This window comes from Marmota monax, unplaced genomic scaffold (genome assembly GCF_021218885.2).
Source record: "Marmota monax isolate L192 unplaced genomic scaffold, Marmota_monax_Labrador192_F-V1.1 WCK01_AAM20220418_F8-fsc00038, whole genome shotgun sequence".
NCBI classification, from domain to species: domain Eukaryota; kingdom Metazoa; phylum Chordata; class Mammalia; order Rodentia; family Sciuridae; genus Marmota; species Marmota monax.
The window spans coordinates 6,729,882-6,756,985 of NW_026692498.1; the positions used below are offsets into that span (position 1 = coordinate 6,729,882).

The following is a 27,104-nucleotide window of genomic DNA, read 5'->3' on the forward strand; positions in this document are numbered from 1 at the left end:
GCCTCGAACTTTCAGTCCTCCTGTCTCGGATTACAAGTGTGTGCCACCACGCCTGGCCCACCATTTGTTTTTAAATCTTTCTTGTGCTCTTTTCCCCTACCTCACCCCAAAAAAACCTAATCGGGGACTTGATCTTTTTCTGTCTTGCAATACCTGGTATACGAAAGGCACTTCATAAATTATTACTGGGGTATATACATTTTTTTTCCTCGAAGAAAAAATAATTATATATTTGTTTACTTGAAAATAAACTCAGGACTTCAGCTGGTGACCCTGTGCCTTCCATAAGTGACCCTTGCCTGCCCAATTTCCACCTTTCCCTGTCCTGTCAACATTTTCTCTCCCAACCTCTGTCACCTAGCTTTGCCCTCTCAGTGACAGCAGGTTTGAGTTTGTGTGTGTGAATTAAGTAAAGGAGAGGAAAAATGCAAAATTTTCCCTACATACACCCTTTAGATCTTTTCTCTACCTGAAAGCAGGCCCAGTCACTGACCTCCATGTTGCCACTAACTCTTTTTTACTTTTTTTTTTTTTTCCTTCTGAGTTCTCCTGAGTTGTTCTGTCCTGCTTACCTTGGATTTCAGGAGCGACAGGTCTGATCAATAAACATCTTCATGACAAGGGACTAAAACTATTCACAAGCAACAGAGAGCTCTCAGACAGGTCACCCCATGGTGAGATCCCTGACCAACCAGGAGCAATTACCCAACACAGAAGTGAGACTGCCCCCCTAAGCAAGAGCAGTCATGATGGAAACTTGTTCCCTTCATCCCCTTATAGCTTTGCAGAACCAGTCCTGAGATAATGATCAACTAGACCAAGATTACCTGCTTTGCCAACTATGCAGATCCCCCAGCAGTGCAACCCCCCTATGCTTGCCTTTGTTCCCCTTTTTTAAAAAGCCTCAAGATTTCTGTAGCCCCAGCTGACAGATATTAGGTCTCTGGGCCTTTTTCTGTCCTTCCTACTGCCGCCACACTGATTAAAGCTCCTTTCCTGCCTTTACCCCTGTTCATGTCTTTTGTTGGCATTTTGGGATAGGTGGCTGAATCTAGTTGTCTGGAGTCCTGGAGCCCTAAAATTCTGCTTACATAGCTCCATTTCATCATTTGCCCCCAAAAGAAAAGTAAGGGAAGAAAGGGAAAAAGAATATAGCAACGGATGCAGAGAAGGCAAGGTTTGAGAGACAGAAGAAAGAACTGGGCTAGGAAAAGTTGGTTCTTGTCTTATCCCTGACTGGGAAATTATCTTTACTCTTACCCAAACCTTCACTCTTCCCTCTTGCCTCACTATAACTACCCTAGGCTCCTGCTGCCATTCCCAGAGGAGAAGAAAAACCCAGAAAGGACAGCACAGAAGAACAGTGGTTGCCTTCCCTTCAGATTGTCAGTTATTGAGGTGGAACATTCCTTGCCCAAAGGAAGGCTCTTTCTGCTCCCTGTAACCAGAGCACACAACGAAGGTCATCTAAGGCTGAAGGCCCCAGGAGAAGGAATGTGCTTGGGGGGCAGGGAGATGGGGGTCTCTAAGGTAGGATATCTAAGAGCTGATGGATGAGAAGTTAAAGCAGCTAGAGCAGAAAGGGATACACCCAGTGGGGCCTCATTTTATTACAGTAGTACTGGCATGCAGACAGGGTAGCAGTATCCCCCAAAATTGTGCAGAAGAGAAGATTGAGGGACAGAAAGAAACTGATGTGTCCAAGGACCAAAAAGGGCAATGCACAGTTCTCCTGACTCCAAGAGTCCCCATTCTCTTCTTTTCCTCAACAAGGATTCTTACATGACACCTACCTATTGCCTGAGTGCTGGAAGTGGGTATCCAGACCCTTCTGATTCCAGCTTTGGGTGGCTGCTCCTGCTCCAGGATCCTTGCCCAGAACATAGGGGAAAATGAGGTTTATGCCAGTCATAAAACCAAGTTGGGGTCTGATATGGCCATGGGAGATGCTTCTGCCCAGGTTGCACAAGTAGGAGCTAAAAAGAGGAGTCCCCAAGGAGCCTTCACATGTAGAAAACATGTGAAAACAGAACAGCTCCCCATTTTAGAACTGGAAGCAAAGGGGCTTGAGGAGCTGTTTCTTAATTCTGAGACATAATAGAAGAACCAGATTGAGCTAGGGCTCTTGTATTCCTGTTGTAAGGTGCCTGGGCACAGGCCCCAGTCTGAATAAAAACCGTGGTCAGGAGTGAAAGGGTGAGTAGACTGGCTGCTTCAGCTGGTTGGAAAACAGGCTGGAAGGGAAAAGGAGAGGGCATGGGGACCAGATAGGAATTGTTTTCTCTACTAGAGGTGGAAAGAGGAGGGAGAAGGAGGGAATGAGCTGGTGGGTGCTTATGAGTGTACCTCCTCTCTAAGCCACACAGGAGATGTGGGCCTGCTATAGTTCCCCAGCCCAAGGTTGACCAGTGGTTTCCAGGAATTCCAGAGTATACAGACACCTTCTTAGCCTCAGTTTACCCTTCTGGTGAGTGAGAAAAGGAAGCTGAACACGTTTGTATCCAGCTCTGCATGGTTGTCAGTGAAAGATGCCCGGATCCAAAGATGCCACCCGGAGAGTGTGTTCGCCGGCATCTGGCCAGCCAGTGGTCCCCCTCCCCTTCCCGCTCCTTCTCCTCTCCCCCTCCTCCGAGCCGCCCGGCCCCCGCCCCCGCCCCCGCCCCGCCTCCGGTGTGAGATGGGGGCGGGCGGCAAGCAGAGCTGAGAGGAGCCGAGCCGCGGACGCCGCCACCTGATCCCATCTAGTTGCTACGAGGCAAGCGACCGGCACTCTGCGCTCAGGGCCCCCGGCGCCCTGGGATCGTGCAGATTTCAGGACAAGAGGCCGGCGCGAACAGGGCCAACCCCGACCTGAGTCGGAGGCCCAGGCAACCTGCGCAGCGTGAGTACTGCAGTGGCCGACCTGGGGCTAGGGGCGACCAAGGGAGTGGACCGCAGGGGATGGGGAAGAAGGGGAGGCGGGAGAGTGTCCTGGGGGCCTAGTGCCCCGGGAAGCATAAGGAGGGGCCCGCTGTACCCTCACTCTCCCCGGGTGGGAAAGCGAATCTGGCCTATTCCCTACGGTGTCCGGATCTCAGGGAGAGGTTGGGATGAAATTGAGGAATGGGAGGGGGGTGGGGGTAGGTAGTGATGGAGAAAAAAGGATGAAGGGAATTCAGAGGCAGGGATGCAGCGGGGGTGGATGACAGGGAGAGGGGGTTGGGGGGACCTGGTGCAGGCTGGAAGGAGAGAGGAAAAGGACAGAGGTGGAAAGATATTCTATCTCCTGGGCCACAGTGTGCTGCCCCTCCGCTGCCCTTTCCCCTTCCTCTCTGGGGCCTTGGGTCACTTTCCCTCCTGACTGGGCTGAACCGTCCCCCAAGTCAGGATGGAGTTGTTTCCAGGTCTTTGGGAGGTCAGATCCAAATAGTCCAGTGCAGAGCACCCCTTCCTCTAAATGTATCAGTATCAACCCTGGAGCTTGGAAGGGACAGAGCAGAAAGGGCTCATTTGGAAGTGGGTGGGTATCCAGGCCAGTTTTCAAAGCTCTGGCAGGCTATACCATTTCTTCTTTGGTTCTCTGGAGAAAAGAAAGCAATTTGCAAAACTGGGCAGCAGCCTGAGGTAGATTGTTCTGACTAAAATTAGCACTGATATTCTGATGAGGTTGGCACCCTGACCTGCCTGGGATGGTGGAGGGAACCTCACTCTCTCTCCATAAAGAAGACACCCAGGAGACTGGGGAGTCATTTGAAGCATCTGTGAGCAGGAGCCAAGGCCACTCACTGCTCTAAAGACTGGTCCAGCAGCACCACCATCCACTTGCACCCACCAGCCTCAACACCAGAAGGAAACCCAATGCAAGTGGCCCCCTGTGGCTCCCACTGCCCTGAATCCATCTCCAAAAGAGGCATCTTGCAGTGAACAGGCAGAGCCAAGGCAGGCCTCCTCCAATGTCCAAGTGGCACCCTCTCTCATGACCTGGAATGTTTTGTCTGGCCAAGTGCCCACCCAGAAACAGGGTTCCTGCTTTCAAATACCTGAAGGTCTGTCACCGAGAAAAATGTGCCATGCGCTCTGGGAGGGCAGCACAAATCACAGCACAGCATAGGAGGGGGAGGGGCAAGCTGAGGAAGATATTGGTGCCAGGATGATCCCACTGTCCCAGGAAGAACTCTGGAACCGTGGGTTGGGGGTGGGTGCTCAGGAACAGATCAGGCTGTATCTGGAGGTGATGAGCTGTCATTGACAGAAGCCAAACAGACCCTGGCACCCATCACTGGGGGCTGGTGTCCAGGGAATTCCTGCACTGATGATGTCCCATCCCCAAGAAGGCCTCAAACTGGGGTCTGGCTAGTTCCCCAGAGTTTAGATGTTGGGAGTGTGGGAAGGCACGGGGTAGAGTGGAGGAGACACCAGGTACCCCTGTCATCCTTTCTGTATGGCCAGGGAAAGGCCTGCTATAGTTCCCCATAGACTTGACCTCCTTGGCAGGCCTAGACTCCCTTGAGAAATAAGAGTGGTTTCAGTGAGTTTAGCAGAGGTAGAAATAGACTTCCATTTCACTCCTTCAGAAACCCCCATTTGGTCACCAAGTCCTCTAAGCAGGGATGTAACATTGAGAAGGTGTAGACCAGGGAGAGGGCCAGGAAGAGCTCAGGCTTCCTCCTGCAGGCTTCCCCACCCAGCTGAGCCAGCCCTCCTCTGCCCCAGCAATTCCTGAAAAGTGAAAGGCGGCCTTGGGTTGCCTCTGCTGTGCCCTTGGTTGTCCTTTGTAGCTAGACCTTTCACCCCCTCAGCTCCAGGCAGATTAGTCTGTCGACAGGCTGGTGGAAGAAAGCAGGTGTTGGGGCCTGGAGAGAAGAGGAAGCGTAACCAGGACATCTTTTCACCCAAACAGGTTTAAATCTAATCCAGGATTAATGGGGGCCAGGGAGATTGGAAGCCAAGCCCAGGAACCTGGAGGTTGGTGGTGATCAAAAGGGTTTTCTCATTACCTCACCCCTCCTGGGACCCAGGTGTCCTAGATCCACACACATGCACATGCCCATAAGGCTTCAGGCTGCCCCTCCCCTTTGGAGAGGGGTGTGTGTTGAAGGTGAACCTGAACCTGAACCTGGACACAGGCCTGTGGGGTGAGACAGAGACCCACGCTAGCCTGGGGTCAGGCATGGCTGCTGAAGCTGACTTTCCACCTCAGCTGCCAAGGGCTGCGCTGCCCTTGAGCCAAGGCATTTGGGTGGGGAAAGTAGACTGGCCAGAAATCAGGCCTTTTTCCTGCCTCCCACTCCTGCACCTCACCTGGGATGGAGGCTCACCTCCTGCTAGAGATTCTCAGCAAAGGGACAAGGAGGAGCCGCTTCTATGCTACCCATGCCCCTCTCCTCTCCCAGGCTGCCACCCTATCCCCTTTGCTGGGCACCTCCACTGCAGTCAGCTGATAGGGCCACCTGGGTTTCAGGTGTCTGGGGATGGAATCCAAATAGGGTTCCAGGATTCAAGTCCCACTTTCCCTCGTCGATTTATTGGTCCTGAGCCATCAGGGCAGGAGCCCAGCCAGGAGGGCTCAGGGTCAGAAGTGTGCAAAAATGCCAGAACCAGGGCAGGGATGGAAAAATCAGTTTTTATGGAAACAACACATTATAGTGTCTAAGGGCATATACTTTGGAGCCAGAAAGAGTAGGTTAGCATCCCAGTTCTGCTGTTACCAGCTATGTGCTCACACACAAGTGACATTACCTCTCAGAACCTCACTTTTTTCATCCTTAAAGTGGGAATAATACTTACATTAGCACTGTAGTGAGGATTAAATGAGAGTCTGTAATGGAGAGTGCAGGGAGTAAGCCTGCAGTACTGATCTGAGACTTAAGGAGGTGGAGATCAGTAGCTTAGTCTTTGCCGAGGTCAGACACACCCCTCAGCTGAAGTAATCAAACTAGGAGTCCTGGAGAAGGGCAAAACTCAAGCTGAGACTTCTGTGTTCTGAGCCACATGTTGTAGAGACAGACAAATGGCCATGAGACAAAGAAAAGTTAGGGACAGGTGGAGAGGGAGAGACAAGGTGTAAGAAGTGGCTATAGGCTGAAGAGCTGGCCACACACCAGACCCTGTAATTCCACCCAAGACTAGGTTATCTCCAACAGTGAGGAGGTCGGGTCTTGTTAACAGGAGGTAGGAATTTGATCTGCCTTGGCCTTGCTGCTCACCCCACTCACTGGAGCTCTCTTTTGCAGCAGTCCTGCTAGGGCCTAGAGCCCATCTCCTCTGCCCACTGCAAACCTGTCTGCCTCCTTCTCCTGCCAGGCTTCTTGGGAACACTGGCCCTACTACCAGAGCCTCATGAGCCCCCATGAATGCCAGTGAAGGGAGTCCTGGCTAATGAGGCCCTAGCTGGTCAAGGGCTGGGGACTCCACCATGCCATCCATCTTGCAGCGCTTGCAGCAGGCCACCAAGACCATGAGCCGCAGGAAAATCCTGCTGCTGGTACTGGGGTGCAGCACTGTAAGCCTTCTCATCCACCAGGGGGCGCAGCTCAGCTGGTAAGTGGGTGGGCCCCCAAAGGAGGCAAGTTCCCTCAGAGCCACATGGGTTCACACTAAGAAGGGGTTTATCAGGGATGGTGGTGCTGGCCAGCAATGCCAGCTATGCTGAGTTAGGATTGCAAGTTCAAGGCCACCCTTGGCAACACCCTGTGTCAAAAATAAAAGAACTGGGGCTCCCCTTCCCATTCTTCTACCTAACAGAAGAGTCCTTCTGTTAATCTTTACTCCTTTACTCTGAAAGTGCTTTCCATACATGTCCTCTACATCCACAACTGGCCTTCACTGAAAGGACTGTTACTTGTTCAAAGTCATAGAGTCAGTCAGAGTTAGCTAGGATATGAATTCAGCCCAAACCCTGTGGGAACAGCATGATAGCTGAGTATGAACAGTGTGAACCAAATGATTTGCTAGTCTTATGTGTGTGTAGCCGTTATCCTGAACCAAAGCAGCTACAGATAGGAAATCTCCATGGTGTTCTGTAAGCTGCTTCACACTGCCCTCATTACGTGATCTTAGGATGGCAGAGAAAAAAACAGGTGAGTGAATCAAAACCTGCAGGACCTTATAGGTCACTAGTCATCCCAAACACCCTCGTTTCAGGAAGGAGGAACAGAAATGAACACTTCATGAAGGGCTGGAGTATCATCTGTTTCGTAGACTGTTGCATTTCTTGAGCATAGAAGAGTGTCTGGCACACAGTAGATTTTTGCTCAAAAAAAAAACATGCTGAATGTATGACTAAGGCTCCAGAGATCTTAACAGAACCTATAACAAATGGCTTGCTACAAAGCCTGGTGTCCCCCACCTAAAAAGTGAGGAATCAGTTAAAGTGTAAAATGAGAAAGAAGATAGAGGATTTAGTGATTGTCTCCAGATTCTCCTCTGGTCCTCAGTTTCTACATCTGTAAGTGGGATTCCTCAAGGATCCTGAAGGGCATTTGTCCCTTCCGTTATTTATTTTTTGGAAACATTTTTTATAGTAAATGGACACAATACCTTTGTTTTATTTATTTATTTATTTGGACACAATATCTTTATTTATTTATTTTTATTTGCTCATGAGGATCGAACCCTGGGCCTCGTATGTGCTAGGCAAATGTTCTATGGCTGAGCCACAACCCCAGCCCCCCCTTTGTTTTATTTTTATGTGGTGCTGAGGATCGAACCCAGTGCCTCACACCTGCGATGTGAGCACTCTACCAACTGAGCTATAACCCCAGCTCCCATTATCTATTTTTGAATAAACAAATTACCTTGAAACTTAGCAGCTGAAAACAACATTTATTCTCTCCGTTTCTGTGGGTCAGGAATCCAGGTGTAGCTTACTGGGTACCTCTGGTTCAGGTCTTCCATGAGTGTGCAATCAAGGCGTTAGCCAGGGCTGCTCCTCATCTGAAGGTCTGACTGGAAGAGATCCCCTTCCAAGCTCACTCAAATGGTTTGGCAGACTTCAGTTCTTCAAGCAGTCTGTTGCCACGTGTTACCTCCCTATAGGGCTGCGCACAGTGTGGTAGCTTGCTTCCCCCAACATGAGTTATCTTAGAGAGAGTGGGAGGGGGAAAAAGAAAACACCATCAAGATGGAAGCCATAGCCTTTCTCTGATATAATCTCAGAGGTGACATCCATAGTTTCTGCCCTATTCTATTCGTTATGCGCATCGATGAGCCCAGTCACCCCAAGAGGAGAATACACAAGGGTGTGGTTATCAGGAGGACAGCAGGGATCGTGGGGCCCAGCTTAAAGGCACCCCTGCCCCTACTGCTCCAGGGGTAAAGCCTGGGCAGCACATCCGGGCAAGCCCTCCTCTCACATATGCCCGGGCCCTGCAGGTACCCTAAGCTATTCCCTCTGAGCTGCCCACCCCTGCGGGAGTCGCCACCGCGCCCCAAGCATATGACAGTGGCCTTCCTGAAGACGCACAAAACGGCGGGCACCACAGTGCAGAACATCCTGTTCCGCTTCGCCGAGCGCCACAACCTGACTGTGGCCCTGCCGCATCCGAGCTGCGAGCACCAGTTCTGCTACCCGCGCAACTTCTCGGCGCACTTCGTGCATCCGGCCACGCGGCCGCCACACGTGCTGGCCAGCCACCTGCGCTTCGACCGCGCGGAGCTGGAGCGCCTCATGCCGCCCGGCACCGTCTATGTCACCATCCTGCGCGAGCCGGCCGCCATGTTCGAGTCGCTCTTCAGCTACTACAACCAGTACTGCCCGGCCTTCCGGCGCGTGCCCAACGCGTCGCTCGAGGCCTTCCTGCGCACGCCCGAGGCCTACTACCGCGCGGGCGAGCACTTCGCCATGTTCGCGCACAACACGCTGGCCTACGACCTGGGCGGTGACAACGAACGCAGCCCGCGCGACGACGCCGCCTACCTGGCGGGCCTGATCCGCCAGGTGGAGGAGGTCTTCTCGCTCGTCATGATCGCTGAGTACTTCGACGAGTCACTCGTGCTGCTGCGGCGCCTGCTGGCCTGGGACCTGGACGACGTGCTCTATGCCAAGCTCAACGCACGCGCTGCCAGCTCGCGCTTGGCTGCCATCCCTGAAGCGCTGGCGCGGGCCGCGCGCGCCTGGAACGCCCTCGACGCCAGCCTCTACGACCACTTCAACGCCACCTTCTGGCGCCGCGTGGCACATGCCGGCCGCGCATGCGTGGAGCGCGAAGCGCGCGAGCTGCGCGAGGCCAGGCAGCGCCTGCTGCGCCGTTGCTTCGGCGATGATCCGGTGCTGCGTCCAGCCGCGCAGATCCGCACCAAGCAGCTGCAGCCATGGCAGCCCAGCCGCAAGGTGGACATCATGGGCTATGACCTGCCTGGCGGCGGCGCCGGCCCAGCCACCGAGGCCTGCCTCAAGCTCGCCATGCCCGAGGTGCAGTACTCGAACTATCTGCTGCGCAAGCAGAAGCGCCGTGGTGGTGCTCGGGCCCGGCCCGAACCCGTCCTGGACAATCCCCCACCCAGACCCATTCGAGCCATCCCCCGAAGTCCCCAGGGCTCCTGAGCTGTGAGCTGACTCCCAGAGCCTGCATCCTGCCCTGCCCTCCCAGGAGGAGGCTGCCTCCAGGTCCTGCCCCATCAGGGCCCTTTCTTTCCCAGGGGCTTGAGCCTCACACCGAACTGAGGGTGCATCTCCCCATCTGAGCCGACCTTTTAGGCCTGATGGAGCCCTGGGCCACCCTCTTCTTCCCAGCTGGTTGGTGACTTTAACAAGAGGTGTAAGGTCCGTCCCAAAGCCCTGGCCCTACTTTTTTCTGGGGGCTGGGTCCCCCCCCACACCTGTCTTTCCAAGTAGATGAGTGCAAGCCCCAGAGTGGGGCTGAACCCCAGGCAATGGCTGTGCTGTTTCTCAGTATGGCTGGGTTCTTGCTCTTCCCAGGGCTGCAGAGACCCCTATACTGTGTGTCTTCCAGGTTCCACCCTCCCCACAAACCTAAGCTGCTCCCAGACTCCCAGGACCAAGAGTTCCTGGATTGGGCTTTTTGTTGGTTTGTTTTTCTCTTTTTCTTTTTCTTTTCTTTTTTTTAAATAAAACATCTTTAAAATGTGTAGGCAGTATGTCATTCATTGAAAGACAGATTCCCCATATTTGAGTATGAGACAGATATCTAGGAGGTACTGTGACTGGCCCCCATGAAGATGGGAACCTAGACTTAGTCAAGCTCCTAGTTGCCCCTCCCAAAGGCCCACAACTCTCCTCAACCCTTTGATTGACTGGGCTCACCAATACAGACCACAGCCACCTCAGTCCCTCTCATTTTTAAAATCAGTCATTTTTGTTTATTTGGCATCATTAACTGAACAGCATTTGTAACTTGAAGATGCAGGTGACCAGGACAGATAGGGTCTTTATCTTCCTGGAGCTCACCCAAGACAGTGAAATGGAAGCAAGCATGGAAGCAAACAGTAAGGACTGTGCAGGTTAGAGCACACTGCACTAGGAAGAACAGTGTGAAGATCCTCCTCTGGGAGGAGGATCCGTTTCCGGTTTCAGGTTAGGGAATGTTTACCTTCAATTTTACCTCTCCCAGCAAGTCCCTACTCTAAGGAGGACCAATTCCTCTCCCAGTTTTCTTGAGCACAGCAAGATATCCATATCTGCTGGGCACTCTTGCATAGCCCGAAATACCAACAGTTTGAGAGGCTGAGACAGGAAGATTGCAAGTTCAAGGTCAGCTTCAGCAATTTAGCAAGACCCTTTCTCAAAACATGAAGGGGCTGGGAATGTAGCCCAGTGGTAAATTGCCCCTACGTTAAACCCATAGTATCCCAGTGCCCCCCCCCAAAAATATAACCAAATCTAGCACTTTCAAATGAAACTTCCCTTAAGACTAGCAAAATTTCAGGACTTCTCTTTCTTCAGAGCTACCTTGACATATCTGGACAAAAAATAAAAATGGTATCTAATATGGTCCACTGTATGCCAGTCATTGTTTAAGGGCTTTCCATGTATTAACTTAGGAGATAGACACCATGTTCCAGTTGGAAAATGAATTTTAAGTGACATCAGGGTCACACAGCTAGAAAGTGGCCACTAGAATTTGAACCTTGACAGCATAACTTCAAAGTCTGTGCTTGTAATTGCTGTGCATGGTGCCATTTAAATAAAGTCACATGGCACAGGCTAGGCTGACTCCCAGGACCTCCCAAAAGAATGTAAAGTGAAGAACCAAGATGCCAATATCAGCTCTTATCTTTTCTTTTTTTTTCCACAGAGAAAATAGTTGACCTGCTTGGACAATGAAGATTGCAATGGTTGGTTGGCAGGCCATATGACACTGTATCTTAGTCATAGATACAGTCTGTTGCCATAATAAATGACCTATGACTGGGGAGTTTATAAGGAAAGAAGTTTGTTTTGACTCAGGGTTCTGAATGCTGGGAACATGGCACCAGCATCAGGTTGGGCCATGTGGCAGAGGGCAAGTGGGTGCAAGCAGAAGAGAAAGAGACAAAACACAAGGAAGGGTGGCCTCACTTTAGAACTTCCTCTCACAGTAACTAAGCCAGTTCCCAAGAGCAAGAACACACACCCATGAGTGAGGTGTTTATCCATCTTAATGACCTAGTCACCTCTTAAAGTCATCATCTCCTCTCAGCATTATTATATTGGGGACCAAATTTCAACACAAGTTTTCGAGTGGGTAAACCCCACCTGAATCATAGCACACTTCCTTGGGCTTGAAAGGGGTGATTTATAGCACCCCACTTTTTGCCAGTAGAGCTCTGGAAAAGGCAATAATTAGAGCATGCAAGGCCATAATTAGTTCTCTGATGCTCAGCAGAAATAAAGAATTGTTCTAGACTCAAAGTCGTGTATCCAAACACAGGTGTCCTTTGGCCCCCAAGCCTAGAAGATGTCTTTATTCCTTCTTCTGCCAGCCCTAGCCTCTGGTGACATCTCCGGCAGGAACGTCCTTCACCCTACCCTGGGTCTGCCTCAGAAACTCACACGTGCCTTTTCAATCTGCTTTGATAGGCCTCCCCTACCTTCCCAGGCTCTCGGCAGGCAGGCATTTACATTGCCCCACTTTTGCAGCCACAATTCTGAACTCAGAAATATCTGCATTCAGAAACTTAACAGGAAGAGAGGGCTTCTTTGATGTAGGGGCAAGGACAGACCCTGAGGTGAGCAGGGGTTCTGACTCCTCAGTCCAAACTCCTCCAGATGCAACCCAGGGGAAGGCCCAGCCCCTGTGGTCCCAATGTCCTGCAACAAAGCTCCACCAATGCACATCTGGTCTGGCCCCTCTGTGCCTACCCTGCAAAGTTCTAGAGCTTTAGAACTGTGGTGATTGTGGCCCCTGCCTCAAGGAGCTCACTGCAAGGTATGGAACAGATGTAGGAGCAGCCAGTGGGAGGCAATGATTCCATGGATATGACTTTTCCTAGTAATTAACTATCAGTGCTCTGAAGTTCAAACCCTGGATCTGCTACTACTGGCTACATTTGGGGGGCAGGGGTACCAAGGATTGAACTCAGGGGGACTCCACCACAGAGATACATCCCCAGCCCTATTTTGTATTTTATTTAGAGGGTCTCACTGAGTTGAGTGTCTCACTTTTGCTGAGGCTGGCTTTGAACTTTCAATCCTCCTGCCTCAGCCTCCCGAGCCCTAGGATTATATAGGCATGAGCCACTGCGCCCAGCCCTACTTTTTTTCACTCAGTATTTGAGCCTGACCCAGCCAACCTCCATGAAATAAAGATCCCCCCATGGGATTCTGGGAACAGTATTTGAGATAAGGCACCTAACACAATGTCTGGCCCCCAAGTTGCCACCTCTGGTTTTATCAGGGCTCCTCCAGTATTAACACATGGTAGATGTTACAGGCTGGCACATCCGTTTAAGAGTTTTCTAGCAGTTGGAAGACAGCATTTTGAGGAAGAGGTGCATTTTTCCACTTGGCCCAAAGGCATAATATGGGCCAGCAATAATCTTGATTTTTATGAATACAGAAGAATGAAAGTGTGTGGGACTGGGGTACTATAGCGAACAACTTTCATCCCAGCCACTTGGGAAGCTGAGGCAGAAAGACCTCAAGTTTGAGTTAGGCCTCACTGTTGAGCCAAAACAAATGTTTCCTCTTTATAAACTGATTATTTCAGGTAGTTTGATACAGTACCTTTGTTACAGAAAGCTGACATACACACTGGGCCCTCTAGGTGGCCAGTACCAGCTTAGGAAAGGCCTTGAATGACATGCTTGGAAGTTCAGATTAGCTAATTTCACTCTTGTATGTTTTTGAAACGAGGTCTTCCTATGTTTCCCAGTTTGGTTTCAAACTACTGAGCTCAAGTGATCCTTCTGCCTCTGCCTCCTGAGTGCTGGTAAATACAGGTGCAAGTCACCATGCCTGGCAGGATTTCTAAGGGTCATGTCAACCAGTCAAGATTCCCAGCCCAGAGAGGATGGCCCTGAACACATCATTGAGAGAGTAACTGGAATAAGCTGAATAACGTGAACCTCTTGCCACCTCCCTGCCATCTCTGCCTATGGCATGTTGGTTTTTGCAGTACTGGGGATGGGACCCAGGGCCTGTAAATTCTAGGCAAGTACTGTACCACTGAGCTGCATCCCCAGCCTTTTTATATTGAGACAGGATCTCATTAAACTGCCCAGGTTGGCCTTGAACCTTCAATTCTCCTGCCTCAGACTTCCAAGTAGCCGAGATCACAGGCATGCACCACTGCACTTGGCTTCAGTAGTTTTCTTTAGTAGGGAAAGCTATACCCTTAGAATGGATCATAGTGGACATTGTGGCCATAAGGGTGTTTCTACTAATATGGTGACAGAAAGGGAACTCTTAGAGACGCATTGAGACCATCTAAAACACCTCCATTGAGGACATGCCCTTTACTATTGCCCACCTTACCTGACAAGGGCTCTTTTGCTCTACTCTGCCTAGCCAGGGTTTAATCCTCAGGGCTGAGGGGCTGCAGGAAGTGGGAGGGAGCAAAAGGTTTGAACAACTTTTTTTCAGATTTTCATTTGTTCTTTATGTTGGGCATTTGTTCATTTCTTTTTATAAATTATTTGAGTAAACATCATGTTTTGAGGCAAAAGAAGAAACCAAGAAAATTTATTCTTTATTTGGGGGTAGGTTCTTGCCACAGGTACTGTCTTTTCTTGCAAAAAACACTAATCCATCTCCCCCATCCAGTCAATTACCTCCTGATCCCAGAGACTCTCCCCTCCCTAGATAAATTCCTCTGAAAATTATTCAATTATTGTTCCAGACATAAAGGCAAGCTCCTTGAGTCAGGTGTTAGACCACGACGCAAGAAAAGACCACTGACTCAAATTAAAATCAAATTAAAGCAAGCTTATTATTTCGACCAGCCGGGCTGCCTTGCCCATCAAAATCGTGGGAGCCAAGGACAGCGGCGAGGCTTCTTTGTGGCCCAGTTTTATAGCCCAAAAAGTTACACAAAGGGGGGTTACAGATAACAACACTCTGAGGACCATAACACAAGTTTACATTTTTGCTGGCCCCGGCATCAGAATTTATGGAGATCTTAGAGACTCAGAGAGAGTCGTTATCCGGCCAGGGAAGGCCAGAATTTATGAGGCGTCACTAAGGTTTAGGAAAGGGTTGTTATATGGTCAGGGAAAACCGGACATGGGTGAGTTCAGGGCACGGGCAGGCATTCCAATCAGCTTTACAACATCAACTAATGGCCAGGCCATACAGACATCCTGATATTTTTACAGAAAACAGAAATGAATCCTTCATAACTTGTGACAAGCTGGCTTCTGATCTAATGAGATAACTAGGCTAGGTATATCAGCAGGGGCCACATGATTCTAAAGCTCTAGAACCTTGTGGGCACAGAGGGGCCAGCGCCAGATGTGTGTTGGTGGAAGGAACTTTGCTGCAGGGCATTTGGACCCCAGGGCCTGGGCCTGTCCTCTGGGTTGCAGCTGACATTGGAGGTGTTTGGACTGAGGAATCAGAGCCCCTGCTCACCCACATCAGATAAAGAAGCCCTCTCCTGAAATGTGTGTGTGTGTGTGTGTATTCTTCAGCTGGCCATCATATGTCACTCAACTTCATTTGCTGGGCCAAATTTGGAGGGAGATTTTAAAGATTGGAAATGAAAAAGCAGAAGGAGAAGGAGAAAGAGGAGAGGGAGAGGAGGAAGTTCAGATTGTTCTGGAATAAGTGGAATGGCCACAGATGATCAGCAAGGGAGGTTGCCCCAGAACTGAGCAGGTCACTATCTCAGCCCAGCAGTAGCCCATTCTTGGCATGGCAAGGTGCCCTGAGGCCCTCTATTACAGATAATGAGGAGTCACTGAAGCAGGCAGGAGAAAGGCTTAAATGAGAAACTGCAAGTGCTGCCAGAAGAAGTTCCGTTAATAAGAACAACAATACCAGCTACCATTTATTGAGCACTTAGAATGTACTGGGTGCTTTCCTCCATGGATCATGTATTTTAAAATATTTGAATCTTACAACAACATGTGAGTTAGGTGCAACTCTTAACCCCTCTTATGGAAAAGGAAACTGAGGCACTAAAAGATGTCATGCCCTGGCCCACCAGCAGGAAAAATAGCTGAGCCAAAGCAGAAACCAGAGTGCTCAGATGCCAAGCCCAGCTCCTGCCAGTAGTTCTTACCACCAGAATACACTGCACGGCCCCACACAACCAGCCGTCCCTGCGGCCTCCTTATTAAAGAGCAGTGCTCTAAAGGCCTCCTGAGAGTGGCCCCGAGTTGGGGGGGAACAGAGTGCTTTGGGAGCCTGGGGTAAGGCAGGGCACAGAGAGAAGCTGGTGATCTGCCAACGCAATTGGGCAGCCTCCCAGAATGAGTGAGAGGAGTGAAAAGGACTGCAGAGCCAGGGCCTGGGGAAAAGGCTCCCTCTGGCTCCATCCAGATGAAGGCGTGGAGGGGAGGAAGAGAGAAGGGAAGGAAGAGCGGCAGCCCCTTTCTCAACCTCCCAGACCCAACATTCTCTCCTCTGACCCAGAAGGGCTGCAGGAATCTGAGGACCCCGGCTGCCATCTCTCTCCTCCCAAGGGTTGTGCTGGCACCTTCAGGGGCAAAGGGCAGAACAGAACTGGCCTCTCCAATCCCCATGCTCCACCCCCATTCCAATCTCATGATGTGGGACACAGGATTCAAAACCAAATACCCTCAGGCTCAGCCTGGTCTGACCCCCAAAGGCTTTTCACCTGGGTCTGTCATTACCCCCAGACCACAGCCGCATGGATTACACCACCGTTCCCCAAATGATGCAGGATGACAGGTGTGGCTCTGACTTCTTTTGTTTTTGTTTGTTTAATATTTTTTTAGTTGTGGATGGACCTTATTTATGTATTTATTTACTTATATGTGGTGCTGGGACTCGAACCGAGTGCCTCACACATGCTAGGCAAGCGCTCTACCAAGCGCTCTACCACTGAGCCACAACCCTAGCCTTCTTGCTGACTCCTGAAATCTGAATATTGCAAGCTAGTTGTTAAATACAACCATTATTAAAAAATTAATAAATCAACAATAAAATAAATTATATTATAAACAAAAGTTGCTGCTCGTGGCGGCCAGAGTCTCCTGTAATCCCACAGACTCTGGAGGCTGAGGCAGGAGGATCACAAGTTTCAGGCCAGCCTCAGCAGCTTATTGAGCCCTGGCAACTTAGTGCGACTCTGTTGCAAAAAATAAATTAATAAAAAGTGCTGGGATGTGGCTCAGTGGTTAAGGGTCCCTGGGTTCAACTCCGGTAACAACAAAAACAACCAAAAGAACAAAAGTGGCCCCATCTGTGACTAGTCGGTCATAGGGGACTCAGCAGCTGCTGCAGGCTGAGAAGGAGGTGGCAGAAGTGTTCAAGGCCAGCAAGTTGAAGAACACAGGTTGAAGCAGGCCACAGAAACTCGGGCCAACATTAAACAGTGCCACCTGCAGAGGGAGAAAGAGCTCAAGGCCAAGGAGGTGGTGGCCCTGGGATCCCATGGCAGCTCCAGCTCCAAAGAGGAGAAGGAGGTGACCTACAGAAGATGATGACCATCCTGCAGACCTATTTCCAGACCCAACATTCTCTCCTCTGACCCACAGGGCTGCAGGAATCTGAGGACCCCGGCTGCCATCTCTCTCCCCTCATCTCTCTTCCAGAAGAAAGGGATGAGGTCTTGGATAACCTCTCTGCCCTGGTCAGTGCCGCCAGCCAGAAATCCATGAAAGCTACCACATCTAAGGACAAGAGGAGAAAGAAGCACCTGTTCTGTGATAGGCATTCTAGATGCCCTGGGGGCAAAGCTCAAGGTCTACTCTTATGAAAGGCAGTAAACTAATCCTGTGTGTTATATAGTCCCTTGGCTTTCTGGGGATAGCACATTTCAGTCCTCTGTACTTAGTACTTATCTAAATGTTTCATCTTTTGACCTATATTTCTTAGAAATTTAATGAGTGCCTAGCTTGTTTTCCTGTGCTTTTTAGCTCAAGTAATATATTTATCAATGTTGACTTTTTCTTTCTTGAACCTACAGATTTTTTTTTCCTGGAAGTTTTATTTTTGAAGAGCTGGGGATAGAACAGAGGACCTTGCACTTGCTAGGCAAGCACTATACCACTGAGCTCCATTCCCAATCCTCTTTCTTAGACCTTGTTGGCAACAGGTCCACCCTGGCCCCTGGAGCCCTACCTCCACTAGTTTGTTCTGCATGCCAGTGTGGCCAGCTCACAAGGCCATGGCGAACTTGCGGTTTTTCTGTTCCTGCTTGTCCGTCTGAGACATATGTATCCCACGGGAATGCCTTGACCTTTTCTGGTCTGATGGACTTATTGTTAAGGGAGGTTTCGGTACCTGACAATAATAGATGTTGAAACTAAATTTCTCCCCCCTCCCTCCTGCTTTTGGGTAGTTTTCCACTTCTGCTGCTTGGGGTATAAAAAAAGGTGTGTTAGCAATAAAGATTATTGACTCCTGGATGAAGAACCTTGGTGTCCTGTGTGTCTTTTAACCTCGCCGTCCCTCGCCGGACTCGGCTCCCTTGGCCGGACGCGGCAGACCTAATAGGAAAAAGTAATTCTTAGAAGAAAGAAAGGGGTTAAAGAATTTTTTCCTTATCCTTTGGTTTGTTGTTGTTGTTTGGTACCAGGGATTGAACCCAGAGGTACTTTACCACTGAGCCACATCCTTAGCCCTTTCTTATTTTTTATTTCAAGACAGGGTCAAATTAGTTATCAGGATCTTTCTATATTGCTGAGACTGGCCTCAAACTTGCAACCCTGCCTCAGCCTCCCAAATCATTGAGATTACAGGCATGTGCCACCACATCCTGCTCCCTCACACTTTCTTGAAGCTCAAGGGCTTTACCTATGCAAAGTAGTAAATACTGATATGTAATTTGTGTGAAGCAAAGTCAGCCTTAATATCATCTATTCTGGGGCTGGGGTTGTGGCTCAGCGGTAGAGCACTTGCCTTGCACGTGCAAGGCCCTGGGTTCAATCCTCAGCACCACCTAAAAATAATAAATAAATAAATAAATAATAAAGTTTTTGTGTCCAACTTCAACTACAAAAAATAATTCTAAAAAATCTATTCTGGAAAAGGGTTAGAACACTGAATACTAAGTTTACTTGTTTGGGTTGCTTTTAGTTTATCTTAATAAACATTACCAGATAATAGAATTCAAGAACTTGTTTCATGCTATTAATTTGGTAAATTGATACTCATTTAAAAGTAAAGATTTGTCACATGGGCTGGAGTTGTAGCTCAGTGGTAGAGCACTTTCCTAGTATGTGTGAGGTACTGGGTTCAATCCTCAGTTCCACATTTAAAAAATCAATAAATGTATTATGTCCATCTACCAAAAAAGCATGAGCACACACACACACACAAAAAAAAATGGTACACAAAACCCATCACTTCCTCATGAGCTTACCACATTTTACTACTACTTATGCTCTAAAGGTTATCTGTACCCACTGTGGGTATGTGGTGGAACTCCTACATATACTGGCTTGCCACTTACTTCCTAGGTGGCATTTAGAGATGTTACTGGTAGCATGAAATCACAGGCTGATCTCTCATTTTGTTGACATTCTAGCTCAGGGACCAGCAAATAGCAAGCCAAATCTGACCACCATCCCCCACCTGTTGTTGTAAATAAAATTTTATTGGAACAAAGCCATTCTTATTCATCTATTTGTTGTTCGTGACTGCTTGTGCACTACAGTGGCAGAGTGTAACAGTCACAATGATGAAGACCAGGTTGTTAGGCAGTAGCTAGAAATGAGCAGTGAAATGCAGGCAAGGTCACAAGTGTTCTTTAAATTACTTTAGGTGGGGCTGGAGTTGTGGCTCAGCGGTAGAGCACTCCCCTAGCATGTGTGAGGCCCTGGGTTCAATCCTCAGCACAGCATAAAAATAAATAAATAAAATAAAAGTATTGTGTACAACTACAACTAAAAAATAAATATTAAAAAAATTACTTTAGGGTCTTCTTTAAACTACTTCCAAAGTAGATGAGAAAGCAAAGTGTGGTAGTTAATTTATAGAAAATAAAAAGAAACAAGGGAGCTAGTTGGAAATCACATCAACAGAAAAGGATTAATGTGACTAACTCTTTTTTTTTTTGCGGGGGGGTGGTACGAGGGATCGAACTCAGGGACACTCAAACACTGAGCCACATCCCCAGCCCTATTTTATATTTTATTTTATTTTAATTTAATTTTTTTAGTTAAAAATGGACACAATATCTTAATTTTATTTATATATTTATTTTTAGGTGGTGCTGAGGATCAAACCCAGGGTCTCACACGTGCGAGACGAGAGCTCTACCACTGAGCCACAGTCCCAGCCCCCTATTTTGTATTTTACTTAGAATTGTAAACTCTAAGCAACTCACCAAGTTGCTTAGCTCCTCAATTTTGCTGAGGCTGGAATTGAACTCTCGATACCCCTGTCTCAGCCTCCCAAGCAGCTGGGATTACAGGCATGTGCCACCACACCTGCCTGGGACTAACTCTTGACAGGGTCCATTTAGGTTGGTGTAAAGCTAGGAATTATGGCTATAAGTGTCTGGGAAGAAAGGTTCCTTCAGTACCGCAAATGCACTAGGTAACTTTGATCAGTTACTGACCCCAGCGCTCACATTAACATGGGATTGACTTGTAAATGAAGCCCCCTTAAATAGGATGGCCACTATGACAGTTCCAGAGATGACCAACTAAGGTCAAAAGCTCCACAGCTTGACGTGAATGAGCTCCTGCTCTACGCTGCACCTCCAGGCCAGTTCTGTTCTTAAGATGAGAAGGGCTGCGTGTGGTTCTATTGGCAAAGAGTACAGAAGGTGGTCCCAGCTCTCCTGGTAAACATCTAACAGTAATAAAATTGGAGACAGCATTGTCTCCTTTGTCATTCTCTGCACAGAGACAGTCCACTCTCTCCTCTGAGAGTGCTCTCTGCTTAAGCTTCACCTTGCTTTTACTTTACTTTTACATACAACAAAGTTCTCTTGCACAGTTTTTGGTGTCTGACTTTAGATTTTCTTTCGTTGGAACACAAGAACTGAGGTTTGGAGTTTCAGCTCCCTGCTTTCCTGTGACAAGATGGCCCCTGAAGCCTAAAACATTTGCTACTTCATGGAACAAATGTGCCAACCTCCTGACCTGGACTTAAGAAAACATTAAAGAAGGAGTTGGGACTCCGCATCCATGCAGGGCCAACAGCAGCTGCAGCCTGGCGCCTGGTCTCCTAGCCCTAGAGTGTCACCACACCCCAGGAGAGAGTAAGGGTCTTCAAAATGACAACTCTGGAGAATTGTAGGTTCTCTACAAATTATAAAAACAGAAGAAAATTTTCAAAACAAAATTGTATTGAGGGGCCAGGGTTGTGGCTCAGTAGTAGAGCGCTTGCTTAGCATGTCTGAGGCACTGGGTTTGATCCCTGGCACCACATAAAAATAAGCAAATAAAATAAAGTTATTGTGTCCATCTACAACTAATATATATATATATATATATTTTTTTTTTAAAGAAATTGTATTGAAATGTCTACAACTGATACTACCTGATACTACTGACTTTAAAAACAAGAATAATAAAACACTTTAAGAAGATTGTATTTATGGTAAAAGGAAACTGGACTAACAATGAGGCCAAAGACTTTTCCTGCCACAATTTATTCTGGGAATAGCTGGCAGTGGCTACTAGAGATCCACAAGGGATTAAAGCAGCCATCCAAGTCTTCGACTCAGGGGCTGCCCGTGGGACCAAACAGTGACACTTCCCTGGATGACAAAGTCCTGGGAAGCAAGGATGCCACCGGGCAGCAGCACATGAGAGGTTCCCCACCCCCAAAGTTTGGACCTTAACAGAAAACCTTAACAGGGAAATTAGATATTCCCTGTTGCCTTCTGCCAATGAATCGGGTACTTCTGCAGCTGTAGAAGTAAACCCGCAAATGCTGCAGGAATTGGTGAGTGCAGGATGTGACCAGGTAGGCACAGACCTCCTCTGGCTTCCTGTGGGGGTGGTTACAGTGAGGAGCCCACTTCAAGGATGTTAGGGGCGACCAGAATCCTTTGGCAGCTAATCAAAGGCTTTGAATTGGTTACTGATCACAGAAGTGTCTCTAGCTTAAAAATCCAAATCTCTTTTATGCACCATTGAACTGTTCTCTACCTTGTCTCCAAAATAGTCCTTAGATGCTTTTTCTTTTCAGGCAAGATCCAGAAGTTTCTGAATTCTCCCAAAGTAGTTCCACATGTACTTTCTGTTCTCTCTTTTTTGGTACTGGGGATCGAACCCAGGGCTTTGTGCATGCTAAGCATGTGCTTTACTACTAAGCTACACCTCCAGGCCAGTTCTGCTCTTAAAATGAGAAGGGGTGGGTGTGGTTCGCATGCCTATAATCCCAGCTGCTTGGGAGGCCGAAATAGGAGAATCAAGGAGAGTTCAAGGCCAGCCTTAGAAATTTAGCAAGGCCCTAAGCCACTGGCGAGACCCTGTCTCTAAATAAAATGCAAAAAAAGCACTGAGGATGTGGTTCAGTGATTAAGTGCCCCTAGGTTCAATCCCTAATACCAAAAAGAAAAAGGAGAAAGAGAGATGGACAGATGGATATGGATAAAACTCTAAGGCTCTTCAACAAAGAGAAAAGGCAGTGTATATATTTTTATGGCTTAGATAAGAGCTGTCCTCCAAAAGTTCATTTGTAAGAATATTCAAGGTTTAGAGAAGAAATGATTGTGTTATGAAAGCCTTAATCCAATTGTGAATTAATCCCCTGCTAGGGATTCACAGAGTGGTAACTGAATGCAGGTAGGGTCGACACTCTTCTGCCATGATTTTTTTTTTCGGGGGGTGGGGGTGGTACCAGGGATTGAACTCAGAGGCACTCAGTCACTGAGCCACATCCCCAGCCCTATTTTGTATTTTATTTAGAGACAGGGTCTCTCAGCTGCTTAGCACCTCGCTGTTGCTGAGGCTGGCTTTGAACTCTCGATTCTCCTGCCTCAGCCTCCCAAGTGGCTGGCATTACAGATGTGTGCCACCGCACCCAGCTGCCATGATGTTCTTGCCTCACCTTGAGCCCCGAGCAATGGAGCTGGCTGGCTATGAACTGAGACCTCTGAAACCATGAGCCCCAAATAAGCTTTTTCTCCTCTAAAATTGCTCTTGTCCGGTATTTTAGTCACAGGGGTGGAAAAGCTGACTAAAACACGCATCTTCTAAATTACTGTATCAGGATCTGATTAGAGAAACAAAATTGCTGAGGTGATTCTATCCGGTGAAAGTTGCATTACAGGGATAAGACACAGCATGAGCACTGATTAATTAAGACTGTTGCCTCTTTGTCTGGTAATGGAACCTAAAGGCAGCAGGTAAGTAGTTGGGATGAATGTGAGGTGGAACTTGTGAGGACATGCTAGGACCCTTGGGTGAACCAGAAAAACACATCAGTTTCCCTTGCAGCTGAGCCTCCAGCATCGATGATGCAAAGACCTGCAGGAGGAGCTGGTTCTTTAACATGGAGCTAAGCAAGAACCTGGACCAGGAGACCCAGAAGTTGAAGGAGGACCTGGTATGGAACTGAGGACCCAGCTACCTCTTGCCAACAAGGTGAGCTACCAAATAAGGATCACTGTGTGAGAGCCTCACCAGCTTCTGCTATCTCCACCACCTCAACCCTTCTGGTAAACAAAGAGATGACTCCTTGTTGAGGCTGGCCTCCAACTTGTCATCCTCCAGTCTCAGCTTCCTGAGTGGCTGGAATTACAGGCATGAGTAACCACACCCAGGTTCTCTGACTCCCATTTTACTTCCACTTTCCAACCTTGCACAAAATGTCACTTGGGTCCACACTGACTCAGAACTACATAACAAAGAGAATTCTAAGAAATACAGTTGAGCTTAGCTAACATGACACTGTATGAATTTACTGTAGCTTGAGATATTCATTCCAATATTATTACCCTTGGAAACCAATTAGCACCAAAGACCTTTACAAATTAAATACCAATTCTCAAGGGCCACTGAATGGTGCTGCATTTCCCTAGTCCTAAAATTCATTGTGAGATTAATACTCAGCAGCAGGCAGAATCTCCCATGGATTCTCCAACACTGCAGTGGGGGCTGTTGGGGTTTGAAAAAAGTCTAGGTGGAAATCCCAGAATTGACCTCCCACCTCTGCTGAATTATAAGGCAAAAGTGATACTAGAATCCTGAGAAACTTCAGAGAATAGTGTCACCATCAAGGACTTCAGAGGTGCATGGGCAGTACTGCAAAATTAATCTCTTTCAAGGTGCAAAAGTAAATGGTGATTTGGTGATGCCAATTACAGCTGTCACTCTTGACTTTTAAAAACTTTGTATTGGAAGTTGGGCATTATAACACACACCAGTAATTCTAGCAACTCAGGAGGCTGAGGTAGGAGGATCACAAATTCAAGACCAGCCTTAGACCCCATTTCAAAAAAAAAAAAAAAAAAAGACTAGAGGTGTATCTCAGTAGTAAAGAACCCCTGGATTCAATCCCTAGTAGCAAAGGAAAAAAAATTAATGGAGAATGTAAATCATAGCAACAGGTAGGCAACTGTTGAACTGGAAAATACTTTCCTTAACATTCCCATGAGGGCCAGGAGGAGTGGTGCACTTCTGTAATCCCAGCAGCTTGGGAGGCTGAGGCAGGAGAACAACAAGCTCAAGGCCAGCCTCAGCAATTTAGCTAGTCCCTAAGCAACTTAGGGAAACCCAGTCCCAAGATAAAAAATAAAAAAAAACGGGCTGCAGATGTGGCTCAGTGGTTAAGCACCCCTGGGTTCAACCCCTGATATCAAAAGGGGAAAAAAAATTCCCACGAGGACCAGGGAAGTTGGCTCAGTGGTAAAAAGTCCCATGAGTTTGGAAAACTATACTCAGTTTGCATTAAATAGTTGGGATGACAGTACACCTTCAGTGTCTTGCCCACCTGAACCCTCACTCATGCCATTCTCCTGAAAACTGCAAGGTACAGAGGGACCTTGAACTCTGTGGACAGGGAAGGGAAGCACCCTGGGTGGTTTAGTTACTTGCATGCCAGAGAATCAGAGATGAATCCGGGAAAATTTGAGGTCCTGACACATCAGGAAAGATCCTGGGGGTGCAGAGATCTGTGGAACGTGGGATATCATTTGTAAAGTGAGGGACGAGTAGGTGTCCTTCCACCATATACCACAAAGACAGAAAAGCAATGTGTGGTGTCCCTTCTGGATTTTGGGACTAAATCCAGGTATCACATTTGGTCATGGGGTTTTACTTCTCTGTTTGCTTTGCTTTGTTTGTGGCACTGGGGATTGAACCCAGGGGTGCTCTTCCACTGAGATACATCCCCAGCCCATCTTATTTTTAACTTTGAGACCAGTCTCGCTGAGGCTGGTCTTGAATTTGTGATCTTCCTGCCTCAGCCTCTTGAGTTGCTGGGATTACAGGTGGGCACTACCAGGCCTGGCTGGTCATACTGTTTTGACTCATTTACTGGGAAACATGTAAATCTGACAGTGTTAGGTTTAGATCTTCAAAAAGTCTCTGCAAAAGTCCAAGCTGTGATGCCAGCTGCTCTATCACTTGGAGGTTAGAAGGTACCTGATTAAGATGTCAGCCAAAGACATCATGTAGTTCCTTCAGCAAGCCTGCACAGAAACATCACACTGGGTCGGTGGAGCTTGGGCCACACTACCCTCTGCCAACAACTGTTCTGTATTCCACAAAAGCAGCTTCTGGTGCTGGAGTTGTGGCTCAGCAGTAGAGCGCTTGCCTAGCATGTGTGAGACACTGGGTTCAGTTCTCAGCACAGCATGTAAGTAAATAAATTAATTAAATAAAGGTCTATCAACAACTATATATATATATATATATATATATATATATATTTTTTTTTTTTTTTTTAAAGCAGCTGAGCAGCCCTTCCTCAGTGGCTTATCTCACCAAGGACCCTAGAAACAACTAGATGGCCCTACATATCCTCCTGTGACCCCAAGAAGCAATTTATAAGCCTCTTCTCAGAAGCTCAACCCACTAAGGCTGTGGGAATTGGACGCTTGGCCCCATCCACCACACTCAGCCCTGGGGAGCAGCTGGGCAGGCCTTCTGAGCAGGTCGGCCCCTGGAGCCTTGGCAGAGCCATCTGTGCAGCCCTCAGACATGGACAGGAAACCCCCCTGATTTCAGGCATACTATGCTGTACCCACCTGGGCCCAGGGCACTAAGCCTGCTCTCCATGATCCAGGAAACAGATGGATGCCCCACACCTACAGCCAGGTGCACCATACCCAGAGATGCCAGCAAACCAGTCCCGGCTGGGGGAGCTGCATCCCACAACTCCTGCAGCCTAGGTCACAGAGACACTCACACACATTGCCTGTCAACATGGATTACAGCTGAAGAAGCTGCACACACACTACACTCAAGTGCCCAAAGATCAAAGACAAAGCAGCATCTACAATCAACACCCTAGGAAACATTGTCAGCAGAGAGTCCTTACTAAAAAAGCCACCCTACAAAACTGCAGAGGCAACGGATCCACCCAACACACAAATACAAATGTGGGGACAAGAAATCTGAAAAACAAGATAAGGTGATTGACTCTAAAAGGAACACAAGAGCTATCGAGCAACTGACCACAAAGAAAATGAATTTGATGAACTGCCCAACAGATAATTCAAATGAATGAATTTTACGGAAATTCAACGATCTATAAGAGAACACAGAATTCAACAAAATTAGGAAGAGAATTCATGATATGAGTGAGAAATTCAGCAGAGAGAGAGATGGGGATTATAAAAAAGAACCCATCAGAAGTCTTGGAGCTACAGAACGCAACAAATGAAATTTAAAAATACAGTTAAGAGCCTCAACAGCAAAATGGATCAGGCAGAAGAAAATATTTCTGAGCTTGGAGATAGGTCTTTTAAAATAATCCAATTAGATAAAAAAAAAAATAAAAAGAATGAAGGTCTTCAAGGCTTAGAGGACAATGTTAAATGAGTAAACATTTACATTATGCTTTTTTCAGGAGAAGAGAATGGGGAAAAATCATAGAAACGCATTTAATTAAATAATTATTGGAAACTTTCCAAGTCTTGAGAAAGTAACAAACAAGTCACTTTTCAGGTCCAGGAAACTACAGACATGTACTGCCTCACCTGGCTCTAAGAGGGAAATTTATACCAATTAGTGCTGCATCAGAAAAATAGAAAGATTTTGCCAGTCATGATGGCACATACCTGTAAGCCCAGTGACCCAGGAGGCTGAGGCAGGAGGATTGCAAGTTGAAGGCCAGCCTCAGCAAATTAGTGAGTCCTAAGCTACTTAGTAAGACTCTTGTCTCAAAATAAAAAATAAAAAATGGCTGGGGATGAGGCTCAGTGGCTAAGCAATCCTGGGTTCAATCCCAGTACCAAAGAGACAGAGGGAGAGAGAGAATAACCTGAACAGACATTTCTCAAAATACGATATGCAAAAACTAAAATAAAATAAATAGGGCTGAGGTTGTGGCTCAGTGGTAGAGCACTTGCCTAGCACGTGCAGGGCCCTGGATTCAATCCTCAGCACCACATAAAAATAAATAAGCAAAATAAAGTTATTAAAAAATA

General features: G+C 47.8%; 1 protein-coding gene across 5 annotated transcripts; it reads left to right on the forward strand.

The window, feature by feature from the left end:
- The first annotated feature begins 2,686 nt into the window (after window positions 1-2,686).
- Gal3st3 (galactose-3-O-sulfotransferase 3) lies at window positions 2,687-10,068 on the forward strand. Of its 5 annotated transcripts, none has more exons than XM_046445781.2 (4): window positions 2,687-2,881; window positions 4,880-4,944; window positions 6,213-6,519; window positions 8,353-10,068. In XM_046445781.2, exons 3-4 carry the CDS (start codon window positions 6,395-6,397, stop codon window positions 9,521-9,523), a joined length of 1,296 nt encoding a protein of 431 aa, XP_046301737.1. In that variant the 5' UTR covers window positions 2,687-2,881; window positions 4,880-4,944; window positions 6,213-6,394; the 3' UTR covers window positions 9,524-10,068. The 5 variants fall into 5 exon arrangements, with proteins under 5 accessions (XP_046301737.1, XP_046301738.1, XP_046301736.1 ...); XM_046445782.2 differs by having other exon boundaries at window positions 6,216-6,519; XM_046445780.2 differs by lacking the exon at window positions 4,880-4,944.
- Window positions 10,069-27,104: the final 17,036 nt, after the last annotated feature.

Coding starts and splice junctions, on each gene's coding strand:
- Gal3st3 (XM_046445781.2), top strand. CDS start 6,395: ATGCCATCCATCTTGCAGCGCTTGCAGCAGGCCACCAAGACCATGAGC. Junction 6,520..8,352: donor CAGGGGGCGCAGCTCAGCTG/GTAAGTGGGTGG, acceptor CGGGCCCTGCAG/GTACCCTAAGCTATTCCCTC.